The sequence below is a fragment of the Coptis chinensis genome, chromosome 3 (genome assembly GCF_015680905.1).
Source record: "Coptis chinensis isolate HL-2020 chromosome 3, ASM1568090v1, whole genome shotgun sequence".
In the NCBI taxonomy this organism is placed as follows: Eukaryota; Viridiplantae; Streptophyta; class Magnoliopsida; order Ranunculales; family Ranunculaceae; genus Coptis; species Coptis chinensis.
This window is the reverse complement of record NC_141458.1, coordinates 49,293,703-49,306,237: the sequence shown is the minus strand read 5'-3', so window position 1 is coordinate 49,306,237 and position 12,535 is coordinate 49,293,703. Positions and strand designations below refer to the sequence as shown.

General features: G+C 39.1%; 2 protein-coding genes and 1 pseudogene across 5 annotated transcripts; 1 reads left to right on the top strand and 2 right to left on the bottom strand.

Moving 5' to 3' along the window:
- Positions 1–1,109: 1,109 nt before the first annotated feature.
- Positions 1,110–7,860, top strand: LOC147509878 (putative purine permease 5). Its single transcript, XM_086602042.1, is given in 4 exon segments — positions 1,110–1,523; positions 6,605–6,924; positions 6,926–7,039; positions 7,041–7,860. Coding segments are annotated over 4 exon segments (1,128 nt in total). The 5' UTR covers positions 1,110–1,483; the 3' UTR covers positions 7,695–7,860.
- Positions 3,833–5,489, bottom strand: LOC147509879 (uncharacterized; annotated as a pseudogene).
- Positions 7,807–9,933, bottom strand: LOC147509877 (chorismate mutase 2-like). 4 transcript variants are annotated; one of them, XM_086602046.1, is made up of 6 exons: positions 9,774–9,932; positions 9,446–9,675; positions 8,804–8,890; positions 8,578–8,721; positions 8,391–8,483; positions 7,807–8,315 (listed from the first exon to the last, which is right to left on the bottom strand). In XM_086602046.1, exons 2-6 carry the CDS (start codon positions 9,665–9,667, stop codon positions 8,085–8,087), a joined length of 777 nt encoding a protein of 258 aa, XP_086458172.1. In that variant the 5' UTR covers positions 9,668–9,675; positions 9,774–9,932; the 3' UTR covers positions 7,807–8,084. The 4 variants fall into 4 exon arrangements, with proteins under 4 accessions (XP_086458172.1, XP_086458171.1, XP_086458169.1 ...); XM_086602045.1 differs by having other exon boundaries at positions 9,446–9,671; positions 9,774–9,931; XM_086602043.1 differs by having other exon boundaries at positions 7,807–8,483; positions 9,446–9,671; positions 9,774–9,933.
- Between the last annotated feature and the right edge of the window lie 2,602 nt (positions 9,934–12,535).

Genomic DNA, 12,535 nt, shown 5'->3' with positions numbered 1-12,535 from the left:
GTCTTCATATGAAATGCGACACAGCTAAGGTTTTAACATGAACAACCTAGCTGAGGTCTTGACATGAGAGACCTGGCTGAGGTCTTAATATGAGTGACCTGGCTGAGGTCTTGATATGAGGGACCTGTGATATGTATTCTAGTGATGGTTGGAGCACGCTCATAGTATAAATAGTGTGTGAACTAGTCTGTCAAGTTACGACAGACTAGAAAAACTGTGTTGTTACTATTCTAGAGTTATGGCAGCTCTAAAAAATAACTATAATCCAGATCCAAAAGTGAAACAGATATAAGAAATGAGTTTGCTTATCTAATTTAGCAATATTTATTGTAGTTGCTAATTTCCGTTGAGTAATCCATTCACGGCTTTTGATTCACACTTTATGGTCTTGGAAATTGAAGGCTCTTGATAGTTGATTGAAAAAATATAACTTTGAGTATGTGACTTTCCAAGAAATTTGACCCGGGGGCACCAATGTAAAGGTTATTTTTGTGTTTAACCTTATTAGCCTATGAGGATAGGGGATAGATGAGATTAGTGATGTTATGGGCCGAGTTCAAATGATCGAATCACCTACATTTCAGATTCTCCGATGAACCGGAATCAAGTCGAGCGTAGTTCATATTAAAATTGAGTGATTGAATTAGAGGTGGAGAGAATGTGAGCGACCCGGCTCCCCCCCCTTTTGTGATTTATAGCACATGACCTATGGTCAATCCGTTTTAATGTGGGACTTGAATGAGCTTAAATGGAGGATAAATTAGTGCATGGGTCTTTATTCTGAATTGCTATAACGATTGTCTTTCCTTCTCTGAGTGTTATGAGACCTAAGCTAAGATATTGATATGAGTGACATGGTGAGGTTGACTGGCATGAAGTCTTGATATAAGCGACCTGGCTGAGGTCGACCTATCATGAGGTCTTGATTCGAAATAAAATTGAGAGGTCGACTATGAGCGACACAGGTGAGGTCTTGATATAATTTTGTGATAAGTCTTTGAATGACAGTGTATAATATACATTGGTTGTGTATATTAGTCTCTCACAAAACCTATCAAATTTTTCTTTAGAAAATAATTAAATCTAGAGATTCTGATTTTTTTAAAAAATCTAGATAAGAAACACATTTATAATCGTTACCTTTTTGGTTAATTTTCCAATTTAATTTCAGTAATTAATGTAAGACCCAAAAAATCGATTGGGGGATGCAAATTTTAATTCCAATGAGTTTCTTGTCCACGGAACTCCCGAGAGCACAGCCTACGCCCTAGGATCTCGGTTCAGATATCTCGAGTCAAGAAATCGAGAAAGAGAACAACTACGACTCGACAAGCAGGTAGTGGTGCGAACTTCGAACTGCCCAAGAATGCACGGCCAGTTATAGCGCGTGCCTACTTTCTTCTGCTGTCACAATCACTCCATCGGCATCATACTTTTAACAAAAAGCCATATCTAGTGTGAAAAACGGTTGTCTGCTTGCGTCATGGAGCTTAATACCTCCCACCCCTACTCACCTAAACAAGGTTAGTTAGCTTCTTCCACCTTCCTTCACTCAATCTTTACAACCCAATTCCGTTTTATTGCTTTCCGTTCAATTCAGCTGCCTTTTCGATATATCATATATTCTTTTGTTTTGTGTTCGTGATTAGGCCACTACATGTAGTGCCTGCTCTTATGGTTTTGTTGGAATTATTACTGCAAGCTTTCTGGTTTCTTGGTACTTAAGTCTAGATCTAGATCACTAAAAAGACTTGTTGCTTTAACATAGTATCTAATGTCTGCCCTTCAAACTGCAATATCTGAAGGCACTTTCAGTACATTGATTGCCTACTAGCCTTGCTCTGAAGACATTCAGCAAATGACATTAAGAAGTAAAGAATGCTGACTAGTCGTAAATTCGACCCTCAAGAAATGGCACAAAGAAAGAAATATGTACTGCTTACATCGAGACCATCGGCAAATTATAGTAAGAAATAAAGAATACTTACTAATCTTATCCCAAGACCTTCAGTTTCTAACTAATAATATATAATCAACCCCCATTTCCAAAAAGTTTTCGTTAATTCTAACCAGTTAAGGTTATGTGATTTTCATTTTATGAGAGTAAAACAAAACCCACAGAGATCAAAAGACATTGGGGAAACAACACGTACATAAAAGCTCAGAGAGAAATATAGAAAGAAGAAGAAGAAGAAGGTGAAGGGAAAGGGCTTACCTTTTCAGCAGACAACGACACTAATGGAACCAAAACAATAGAGAAGAAATTAATAAACTAGGAGATGGAGGTGTTTTTTGCTTAGATAGAGTTGCCAGATAGAGAAGCAGTTTTATGAGTTGGGAGAGACTGAGAGATCCTGCAAATGGATGCGATGGTTTTGGGTTGCAAATGAGTGTTGTGGGAGCTATTTATACGCCGGAAAGTGGAGGAACCAATTTGTTGCAACGGGCTATATGAAATAGTGGGCCAAACACTTGGAAATTGGTAGTTATTGGGAAATGGGTGCAAATGCATCCCATTACGTTGAACCAAACAGAGCAAGTAGATCATTACAAGTACCAAGCACTAACCACACAATGTAGTAACTACCCGAACATGGTTCTGTGCATAACATGACCATAACTGAATCTAAAGACTTTGTCAACACTTGACAACTAACTAAGGACTTACATAAATACTTAAAGACATCCTAAACTCTAACATTCCCTCCCTTAAACTGATTGTGTTGCTAGCAATCAGTTTAGAAAGATATTGCACCTATCGCACCAGCTAGTACTGCACCTAGGACACTAGCTAGTAGTTCCCTCCCTCAGACTTCATCTGACATTGAACAAACACCAAGGAGCTCACGCAATTTCACGAACTGAGGCAGTTTGAGGGGTTTGGTGAGAATGTCAGCAACCTGATCCTCACTCTTGCATAGATGAGATCAATTGTTCCATCCTTGACAGGATCCCTTAGGAAATGATAACGCACATCAATGTGCTTGCTTCGCCCATGCTGAACCGGATTCTTTGACAACTTGATTGTGGAGCTGTTGTCACAATATACTGGAGTGTTACCATTGGGATGAAAATACACTTGGCTGAGCATTCTTCTCAACCATATCGCCTCACAAGCACAAGAGGTTGTTGCCACATACTCTGCTTCGGTGGTGGACAGAGTAACAATTTCATGCGTCTTTGATGACCAGGAGATAGCTCCAAAACCAAGCATAAATGTGTAACCAGAGGTGCTTTTTCGGTCATCAGGATCACCGGCATAATCACTATCTGTGAAGCCAATCAATTCAGATTGTGTACCGCTCTTGTACAAGATGCCAACGGAACTAGTACCATTCAAGTAGCGCAAGATACGCTTGGCTACAAGAAGATGCATTTCCTTCGGATTCTCCATGTACCTACTGATCAGACTTACCACGTGCATTATATCCGGCCTTGTAGTTGTTAAGTACATAAGGCTCCCAACAATTTGCTTGTACAGTGTGCTGTCCACTTCTTTTCCTTGAGGATCCTTTGTGAGTTTTGTACCAACTTCAACTAGTGTGCAAACCAGATTGCAATCTTTCATTTGGTGTTCAACATGCTACGCACCATATCTAGGATTGTGCAGTTCTTTCTCTCAGCGACACCATTTTGCTGTGGTGTGTAAGACGCTGTGAGTTGCCTTCATTCTCGCAGAAATTTGCAAATTCCTTTGAGTTATATTCTCCACCACGATCCAACCTAAGGACCTTGATGAGATTTCCAGTTTCTTTCTCAACAAGTCCTTAAAGGTTTTGAATGCCGAGAAATCTTCGGATTTCTGCTGTAAGGAATAAACCCAAGTTTTACAACTATAATCATCAATAAAGGTAATGAAATACCTTTTACTCCCATTGGATTGCGGATTGATTGGACTGCAAATATCAGTATGGATCAATTCCAGTGCCTTTTCAGCTCTCCAAGCCTTTCCCTTTGGAAACGAATCTCGGTGTTGTTTGCTAACAACACAGCCTTCACATAGCTGTGGGGGATGATCAATTTGCGGAAGTCCTGTCACCATATTCTTTTGCTGGAGAAGCTTCAAGCCATTGAAGTTCAAATGCCCATATCGGAGATGCCAAATCCAGGATGAGTCTTTCACAATGCTTGAGAAACAAGGAAGAGCATCACTTTGTATATATAGTGGAAACATACGATTCCGAGTCATTTGTACTTGAGCAAGCAAGCCTTTCTTTGGATCTTCAATCCGACAAATTCCACCTTTGATGCTGATTTCATAACCTTTCTCTTGGAGTTGACCCACGCTAAGCAAATTGCTTTTCAAGGCCGGAACATAGAAAACACTTGATATAGTCTGAGGAGTGTTTTCCTTGGTCCAGATTTGAACATCACATTTCCCTTTGACTGAGATTGTCGAGTTATCCCCAAACTTCACAGAATTATGGAATGACTCGTCTAGAACAGAAAATACAGATTTATCTCCACACATATGATTGCTAGAACCTGTGTGTCTAAATACCACATGTTTTGTTTAGTCACTTCATTAGTATGGCATACCATCAGAAGAGAAACTTCATCTTCCTTTTCTGCAAAGTTTGATTTTTAAGCCTTTTTCTTTATACACAACAGTATCACATTCAGAACGATAATGTCCATACCTTCCACACTGGACGTTTGATTTATCAAAGGGCTCTCCTCTACTATGCTCTCCTCTACGATGACTGTCACGGCCTCTACCTCTGCCTCGCCCTCTATAATTAGGAGCATGAAATTCTTCTGATTTCATAGATGTTGATCGATCATCTCTGTTGTTACTTCGTCCCCTTCCTTATCTCCGTCCCCCTTGATGTTTTGATGACGTATTGGTAATAGAAAGCTGGGACTGCAAGGCTTGCTCCACAGTCACACGTTAATGCATTCTTTGCTCATGAACCATCAACGAACTCATCAATTCGTCAATCGAAAGTGTATCCAGGTCTTTCGATTCCTCTATCGAACAAACTACATAATCAAATTTCGAGGTCATGGAACGAAGTACCTTCTCAATTATAGAGATATCGTCCATCTTCTCTCCATATACTCGTAATGGACATTGCTTTGGAGAAATAATTAGAAACAGACTCAGTCGGTTGCATACGAAGAGTCTCAAATTCTCCACGAAGTGCTTGCAAATGTGCACGTTTTACCTTTGCAGTACCCTGATGCTTCTTTTTCATTGCATCCCATATCTGTTTGGAAGAATCCTTGCTGAGAATTGTTTCCAGAATCGACCAATCAATTGCTTGAAATAAATAATTTTTCACCTTTAGATCCTTTAATCATTGTTCTTCCAACGCTTTCTTCTGTGCGTTTGTCAACGCGGCTTCATTTTCGGGTTCAGAAATTCCAGTCTCGACAAGATTCCAAAACTCTTTGGTTCTTAGAAAGTTTTTCATTAACATACTCCAATGGTCGTAATGACCATCAAACTTAGGGATTGCAGGTTGAACAAAAGTTTCTGATGCCATACCATTCAAATTTGCCATTGGCAAAGAGAAACAATGTGCGCATAAGAATGTATGTTGAAACCAGGCCTTAATTCATTTGTATGTTGAAAATGTGGCTATAATGTGCGCATAAGAATGTGGCTCTATCCCTCCCCTTGTATATATCAACGTCTCATATAAACGCGCCAAAGTGAATTACGACATGAAATAGCGTACCAATTAAGCCAACAATTAAGGCTTCCCCAATGTACCACATCCCTACCCCGTATCCGTTTCCATACCCCGTATCGAAATGACCCACATTTCTTGGAACATTTGGTCCTACTTTACGCAATGAAGCTAAAATTATAATTATAATTATAATTACCACCTCCCCTGTATTCAGAAGAGAGAAGAGTACCTTCTACTAAGTTTATGAAATAGCATGAAACATTCAACCTTTTTCTTTCTTTTTGCCCGGCATATAAGAAAGTCTTTGTATTCATAACACTTTCCCCTGTGAAGCCTTGTCCTTTATCGCTTTATGTTCAAGCAAAAAGTAGAAAATGTTCTTTTTATTTATTTATTTTTTGGTAAGTAAAATCCTTTTTTTTTTTTTGCATTGTTGTTAGAAACATTCAACTATTTAAGAGCATTCTTGTACTGTATTAGAATCCTTTTTGGCATTGTCGTGTTTTGTAATACTCTCACAAATAAAGAAGAAAAGCAACAAAACAGGCTGATTAGTGGATTTATGTAGATGCTCCTGTATCACTTAGCCTTGGTCATGGAAAAATTATTCTCATTTGGTTTTCTCTGGTGGACCCTTAAGCAAAAACTTTCATAAAAGCCTTATCTGCGTTCATGAAGCCAGCTTGATATAGGCATAAACATAAAATACGTCACTTGCTCAATTCCGCAGGAAATGCAGTTTGTGAACGAGAAAAAAGATCTCACATGTCATGAATTAGGCTACTTCACAAGAAATATGTCAATGCAGGTTGCAGACTCTAGTACCAGAAAGGAAGATTGACATTGATAAAACAAAAACTGACACCAAAAACAAAGATTAAGAAACATATAGCTCATATCACTGGCTTTGTAGTTTGTTATCTACATTTGCTAACACTGTTATCTATCATTTTTATTCACCTCAGGAACACCTCAAGAAAGTGCATCATCAGTAAATTATGCTTTTTGGCACCAGCACCTTTTGAAGTTCAGTACCATGGCATCGGAAGCATACAAAAGGAAGCCAATTTCATATTGGATTTTATTAGGTTTAAGCTGTGGAGCAATGCTCGTTGCGTTTCCCGCTTCCAGCCTTCTATCTCGTGTCTACTATGCTAATGGAGGCAAGAGCAAGTGGATCATCTCTTGGGTAGCAGTTGCAGGGTGGCCTATAACTGCTCTCCTCTTAATTCCCATGTACTGCTTCTGTAAAATTTCACCGACACCTCTTACCGTTAAGCTCACTTTTTTCTTATGTCATCTTAGGCTTTTTAAGTGCTGCTGACAACCTCATGTACGCATGGGCATATGCCTATCTCCCAGCTTCAACTGCTTCCCTACTGGCATCTTCATCCCTTGTGTTTTTCTGTACTCTTTGGATATTTTATAGTTAATAACAAACTCAATAGCTCCATGGTAAATGCCATTGTAATCATCACTGCTGCCATGGCTATAATCGCCTTGGATTCAGGATCGGACCGCTACAGCAATATAAGTAAGAGTCAATATACCATGGGGTTTATATGGGACATACTAGGATCAGCTCTACATGGACTAATCTTTGCTCTTTCAGAACTAGTATTCATTAAGTTATTGGGAAGAAGATCTTTTCACGTTGTGTTGGAGCAGCAGGTTGTGGTTTCTTTATTTGCTTTTTTGTTTACAACAGTTGGGGTTATAGGAAACAATGACTTTCAGGGTATGAAGTCTGAAGCTAGAAGTTTCAAACATGGAGAAACCTCTTATTACATGGTTCTCATATGGGCTGCTATAACTTTTCAGCTGGGGGTTTTGGGTGGCACTGCTGTGCTTTATCTGTCTTCAACTGTGCTGGCTGGTGTTCTTAATGCAATAAGGGTACCTCTCACGAGTATTGCAGCTGTTCGTCTACTTAATGATCCCATGAGTGGATTCAAGATCCTTGCTTTGATCATTACGTTCTGGGGATTCGGGTCATACATTTTTGGCAATTATACCGTTTCCGTAAATAAAGCAGCTCTCTCAGGTCATAGTTGAACCTTAATCGTGTCGCCTGTACTGTATATGTTAGGGGAAATACTTTATGTAAATATATTTTGTTATTAGATTTAAGTCGACCTTTCTTTCTACTTGTACAACAATCAGCATATCATGTTTTTCAGTGTATTCATGTTCAAAGATACGCTCCATATTTATGTTGACATATTGACATACTGTATGCATTCAGCTTGTAATGCAGATACAATTGCACCCTTCCAAGCATCTGGACGCATTGACAATTACATGTTACATTCTCTGCCAGTCAATACACATATTTAGACTTCTAACCACTGGGTTAAATTGATTCCAGACTAGATGATGAATGATGAAAGCCTTTTAAAACTCTAGTAGTCGTTATCATGTCAATACACATGAGGGACTAAGACTTTAATCAAGGCGACGGAGGAGGTACTCGACTTGAACAAGCTTGGTTAGTGGCATAACCCATTCTCCATATAAGCGAGAAACTAATGATGGATCAACTTTATACTTTCCAGTGTCTCCCTTGTCATCGAGACTGACTTCTTGACCAAACACCATTGCTTTCTGCTCAACCCTCTTCTTGACCATCTCTTCAACACTTTCGAACGTCAATAGCTTCATAAGAGTGTCCTTGTCCTGGAAAACGAACATAATCACCACAACATCCACAATTTCCAACCATCTGAAATTGCCTGAAATGAAATGTCGTACCTGAGCACGAATTGCAGGCCCATAATCTTGTGCGGCATCTCTGAATTTGACCTCTGCTACAAATTTCCCATAATGTATCCTTCTAGAGAGGGCCTGCCAGAGAACATTTGCCATTCCAAAGTTTAAGTATCAAAACCTGCATTTTAATTTCGGAATTCTTGAGTAGATTTTTCCCACCCATTTTTACCTGCAAACATTTAAGATCACATTCTGCTGTAGACCCATAATTCCCATCGTCACCCTCAGCAGTGAACAATGGAAGGAACTGGTCAAAGTACATTTTCCATATGATATCGTTTATATTAATGAAGGCAGCTGCTGGATGCAATACCTACAATTGGGATCAGTCAAACAAGTAACTACAACGTTTGTCTTTTCTGAAAGCAGAAGGTACCTTTGAGTTGAAAACAAACCTGTGGGTAGTTATGAGGAGGCGTAAGCGGTAGTGGTAAGTCATTTGGAAAGAAAGGATGCTCCTCAGGGCTTGTATATCTCCCCACCTGTGTAGTATATACCCAACACAAGAATGCATTCAAGTATAATCTTAAAGAACATGAATTAGTTTACCAAGCTAGCCACACATAAACAATGTAATGAATACTATTTATTATTGAAGCAGTCGTCTCTCTTGCTCACTTGAGCTGGAATGATATAGCACACGCGGGTATGAGAACGAACGAATTGAACCAGTTGATCATGTGCAGCTCTTCATTACTGAGTTTGGTGATTCTATTAACTTCTTTTTGGTTAGAAGTTGAAATTTAGTGCAAGGTCAGATTCCAATGTGCAAGTTGGGCGACATTAGCATAACCATTATTTTCTTAATACACTAGGGAATCAAATTGTAAAATATGCATAGAAGAACTCCACTTGACATAAACAATGTAGAATGGCACGAGCACTTCAAGGCACTAACTACCTAGTTGCCTAGTAGATAGACATAATATACATTTGGATAGCATTTATAATGATATTCAACTTTATCCATTTAATATTTAGAGTATAGATCTTAACTTGGTAAAATAAGTCTAAAAACTAAGGAGCAGAGGTGTGACCTTGGCGCGAATAATTTCCGTCTCCTTGACGATGTATTCAAGTAGAGATCCACAAAGAGCAGGAGAAGACAGGGGGTCGTACGCCGGAGAATTGAAAGGAAATTGGGCTCGTTCAATAAGACTAAACACGATAGTGTCTTCTTGACTAATGAGGGACTCCCTCACTGACTCCAGACTCAATCCAGAATCTGTTGCCGAGTCAGTGGTCGTCTTGTTCTCCATGAATCTGCCTGCAACAACACAGACACAGATTGAGCGAGCTCATCCCAGATTGTAATTCATGAAAAGAAAGAAATTCAATATTAATTAAAAGGTGCAAGAGAAAGACCTTCCTTGTACAAGAAAATATGAAGCTTGGAATGAGCTTCTGATCAGAAGGATCATGAAGAGAAATGAACAAACGGATGAGTGCTGTTTCGGTGACTACACATCTCTTTGGTGCGTTATTTACGCGTCATGGCTTGACTTTCGGCGAGACTTGGATGGAGTTAAGGGTGGAATTCGAGCTAAACAAGCCGAGCTTTACCATGCTCAAGCTCGGCTCGCTAATTACACGAGCTTTAAATTGAGCTCGAGCTCGGCTCATATAGTTAAACGAATGCGAGAGCTCGAGCCGAAACTAAACGAGCCAAGCCCGAAGTGAGTCCGAGCCCATTTCGGTTATTTTACACTATAAATATCTTTATTTAAAATTTAAACGAGTAGAGCTTCATCAAGCTCATTTGTTACACGAGCTTTAATTTGAGCTCGAGCTTGCACATATATATAGTAAGCGAAGCGAGCTCGAGCTCGAGCCCAAGCCCAGAAGACTCAGAGCCCTCGGCTCAAATTCCACCCTTAGATGGAGTCATGGAGACTTTGCTTTCAGGTTGGTAGGTAGAGAATGTGGTTGACTAGAAAATAGACTACAGGTTACATCCTCGCGGGTGCGGGTTACCTTAACTTAAATCCAACACAAGTGTCTACAGAAAACATGGCTTCAAAAGATATTTTGGTTAATTTGGTTGTGGACAACCCAATTTTAAATTTAAGCAATAAAAAAGGGTCGCAGTATTGACACCCCCTTACCAATTCAAATGTACTGACACCTCTCTATTAATCACATGAAAAACACTCACGGCAAGAAGTTATCGCGAGATCGCACAATCTATGGTATCGGGTTGCCACGAGATCCCATATCCCACGGAAGGTGGTTGCCGTGGATCTTTTTTTCTTTTAATTTTTTTTAATAGCCACCGTAAAAAAAGTTAGTTGCCGTGAGATGGTTTTGTTCACTAAAATGGAGTCTTTGATTGTGTTAATTATCAAAACTCTTCTTCATTAATTTGATCACAAGTTTTTCTTATAACATATGTAAATATTTGTCGCGAGATAGCAAAATTATGCCTCGATTATATATTTTTTTGTCATGGTTTTGGTGTTGTTCTTGGAGTGTATAAAGAAACTTTAAAGAAGAAAATGAGATATCCATATGTTGTGTGTTCAATACGCAAAATTTGAAGTGAAAAAAATAAAAAACACAAAAAAATTGTTCCGCGGCAACTGCCTACCGTGGGATATGGGATCTCGCGGCAATTTAATACCGTGGAGGATCTGGAGTCTGCTTTTATAGTTTGTTTGGTGATCTTTCATCTTCCTTTCCGTCAAGTTAGGTCTCATTGATGAGAGCCTTTATGGAGCATTTGATGGAGAGTAATAGCGAAGCATTAATGAGGCTGAAGCTCTAGTCTTTGATGAAGATAGTTGTCACGTATGTTACTAACCGTTATGGTCTCACACCAAGCTGGCAGCTCGTGAATAAGTATACGATCAAAATACTTGCGATCTTCCTTAGAGGTCGTTGGTTCGTTCTAGAGCGAGCTAATATGAGTTCGTCAAGAAAAGTGTTATGTGTGAGTTGTGTTGGACACGTGTATAATATACATTGGCTGTATATATTAGTCTCTCACATACACCCCCTCATTAGGTTGTTCATATCCTGTGGGGCGACATGATGAGAGAGTAGTTCCACACATGGGAATCACACGGGGTAGTAATTGAAGATGCAAGTGATGTTGCTTTGACAGGTATTGCTCCTATTGAGCTGACTGGGGATCATTCTTTGGTGCTAAAAGCATCTGTTGATGCTCCTGATTGTATTAAGCCTCTGAAGGTGCAAGAGATGCAGCTGTGATAAAAATTTTATTGTTCCACTAGAGTCAGTTGATGCTAAAGTGGATGATGGGGTTAAGTCCTTGTAACTGGGAAATGTATTGATGTTATGTAGGTTGGTTTTCTTGGAGTGATGGTATGTCGTTTTGTTTAGAAATGGTTTCCTAAGATAGTTTGGGTAGTTTGTTGATACTATGATGTTTTTACGAACTGGTTTCCTGAGATGACTCGGTCAATTTGCTGATACTTTGATAATTATGTGAATTGGTTTCATGAGATGACTCAGGCAGTTCTTTTGAAGCTTTGATAAGTAGTTTGACATAATATCTTTGGTTTAAATACTCATTTGAATTGTGTTGAATTGAATTGACGTAGTAAGACTCTGTTGACGCTCCTATGGGATGGGGATCTTGCAAATTTGAAATATTTGCAAAAATATTATATGAGTTCAACAAGTAGACATTGAATTGAATTATAAACTCGAGAGAGCGTTCTGATTCGAATTGATATAATCCTAGAAGTATAGGTCCTCAATTAGTGACAATGGTTTAGCTCAAAAGAACGTTCTACGTTGGATTGATCTTAGAAGTATAGGTCCTCCGATTTGCATTGGCTCAAGAGAGCATTGGTTAAGGTGTGTGGTGTTTTCCACTTAATTTATCCTAGAAGTATAAGTCTTCATCAATTAGTGAGAAAGTTTTGGCTCAAGAGAGACTGCAAGATTGTAATTTGGATACCCTCACTTTCGTAAATAGTATGGTGATATTGATCATGGCCATGGTATCAATATGTTGGTAAACTACTATATTTGAATAGTACTGGATTTGGAGGTCGCTCTTTTTATGTAGTTGGTGATTCTATCGAACTGTTTGGCAATCTTCCTTGTAGCTGGTGATTTGGTTTGGTTGCTCTACCCTAAACTGATCCTAGAAGTATAGG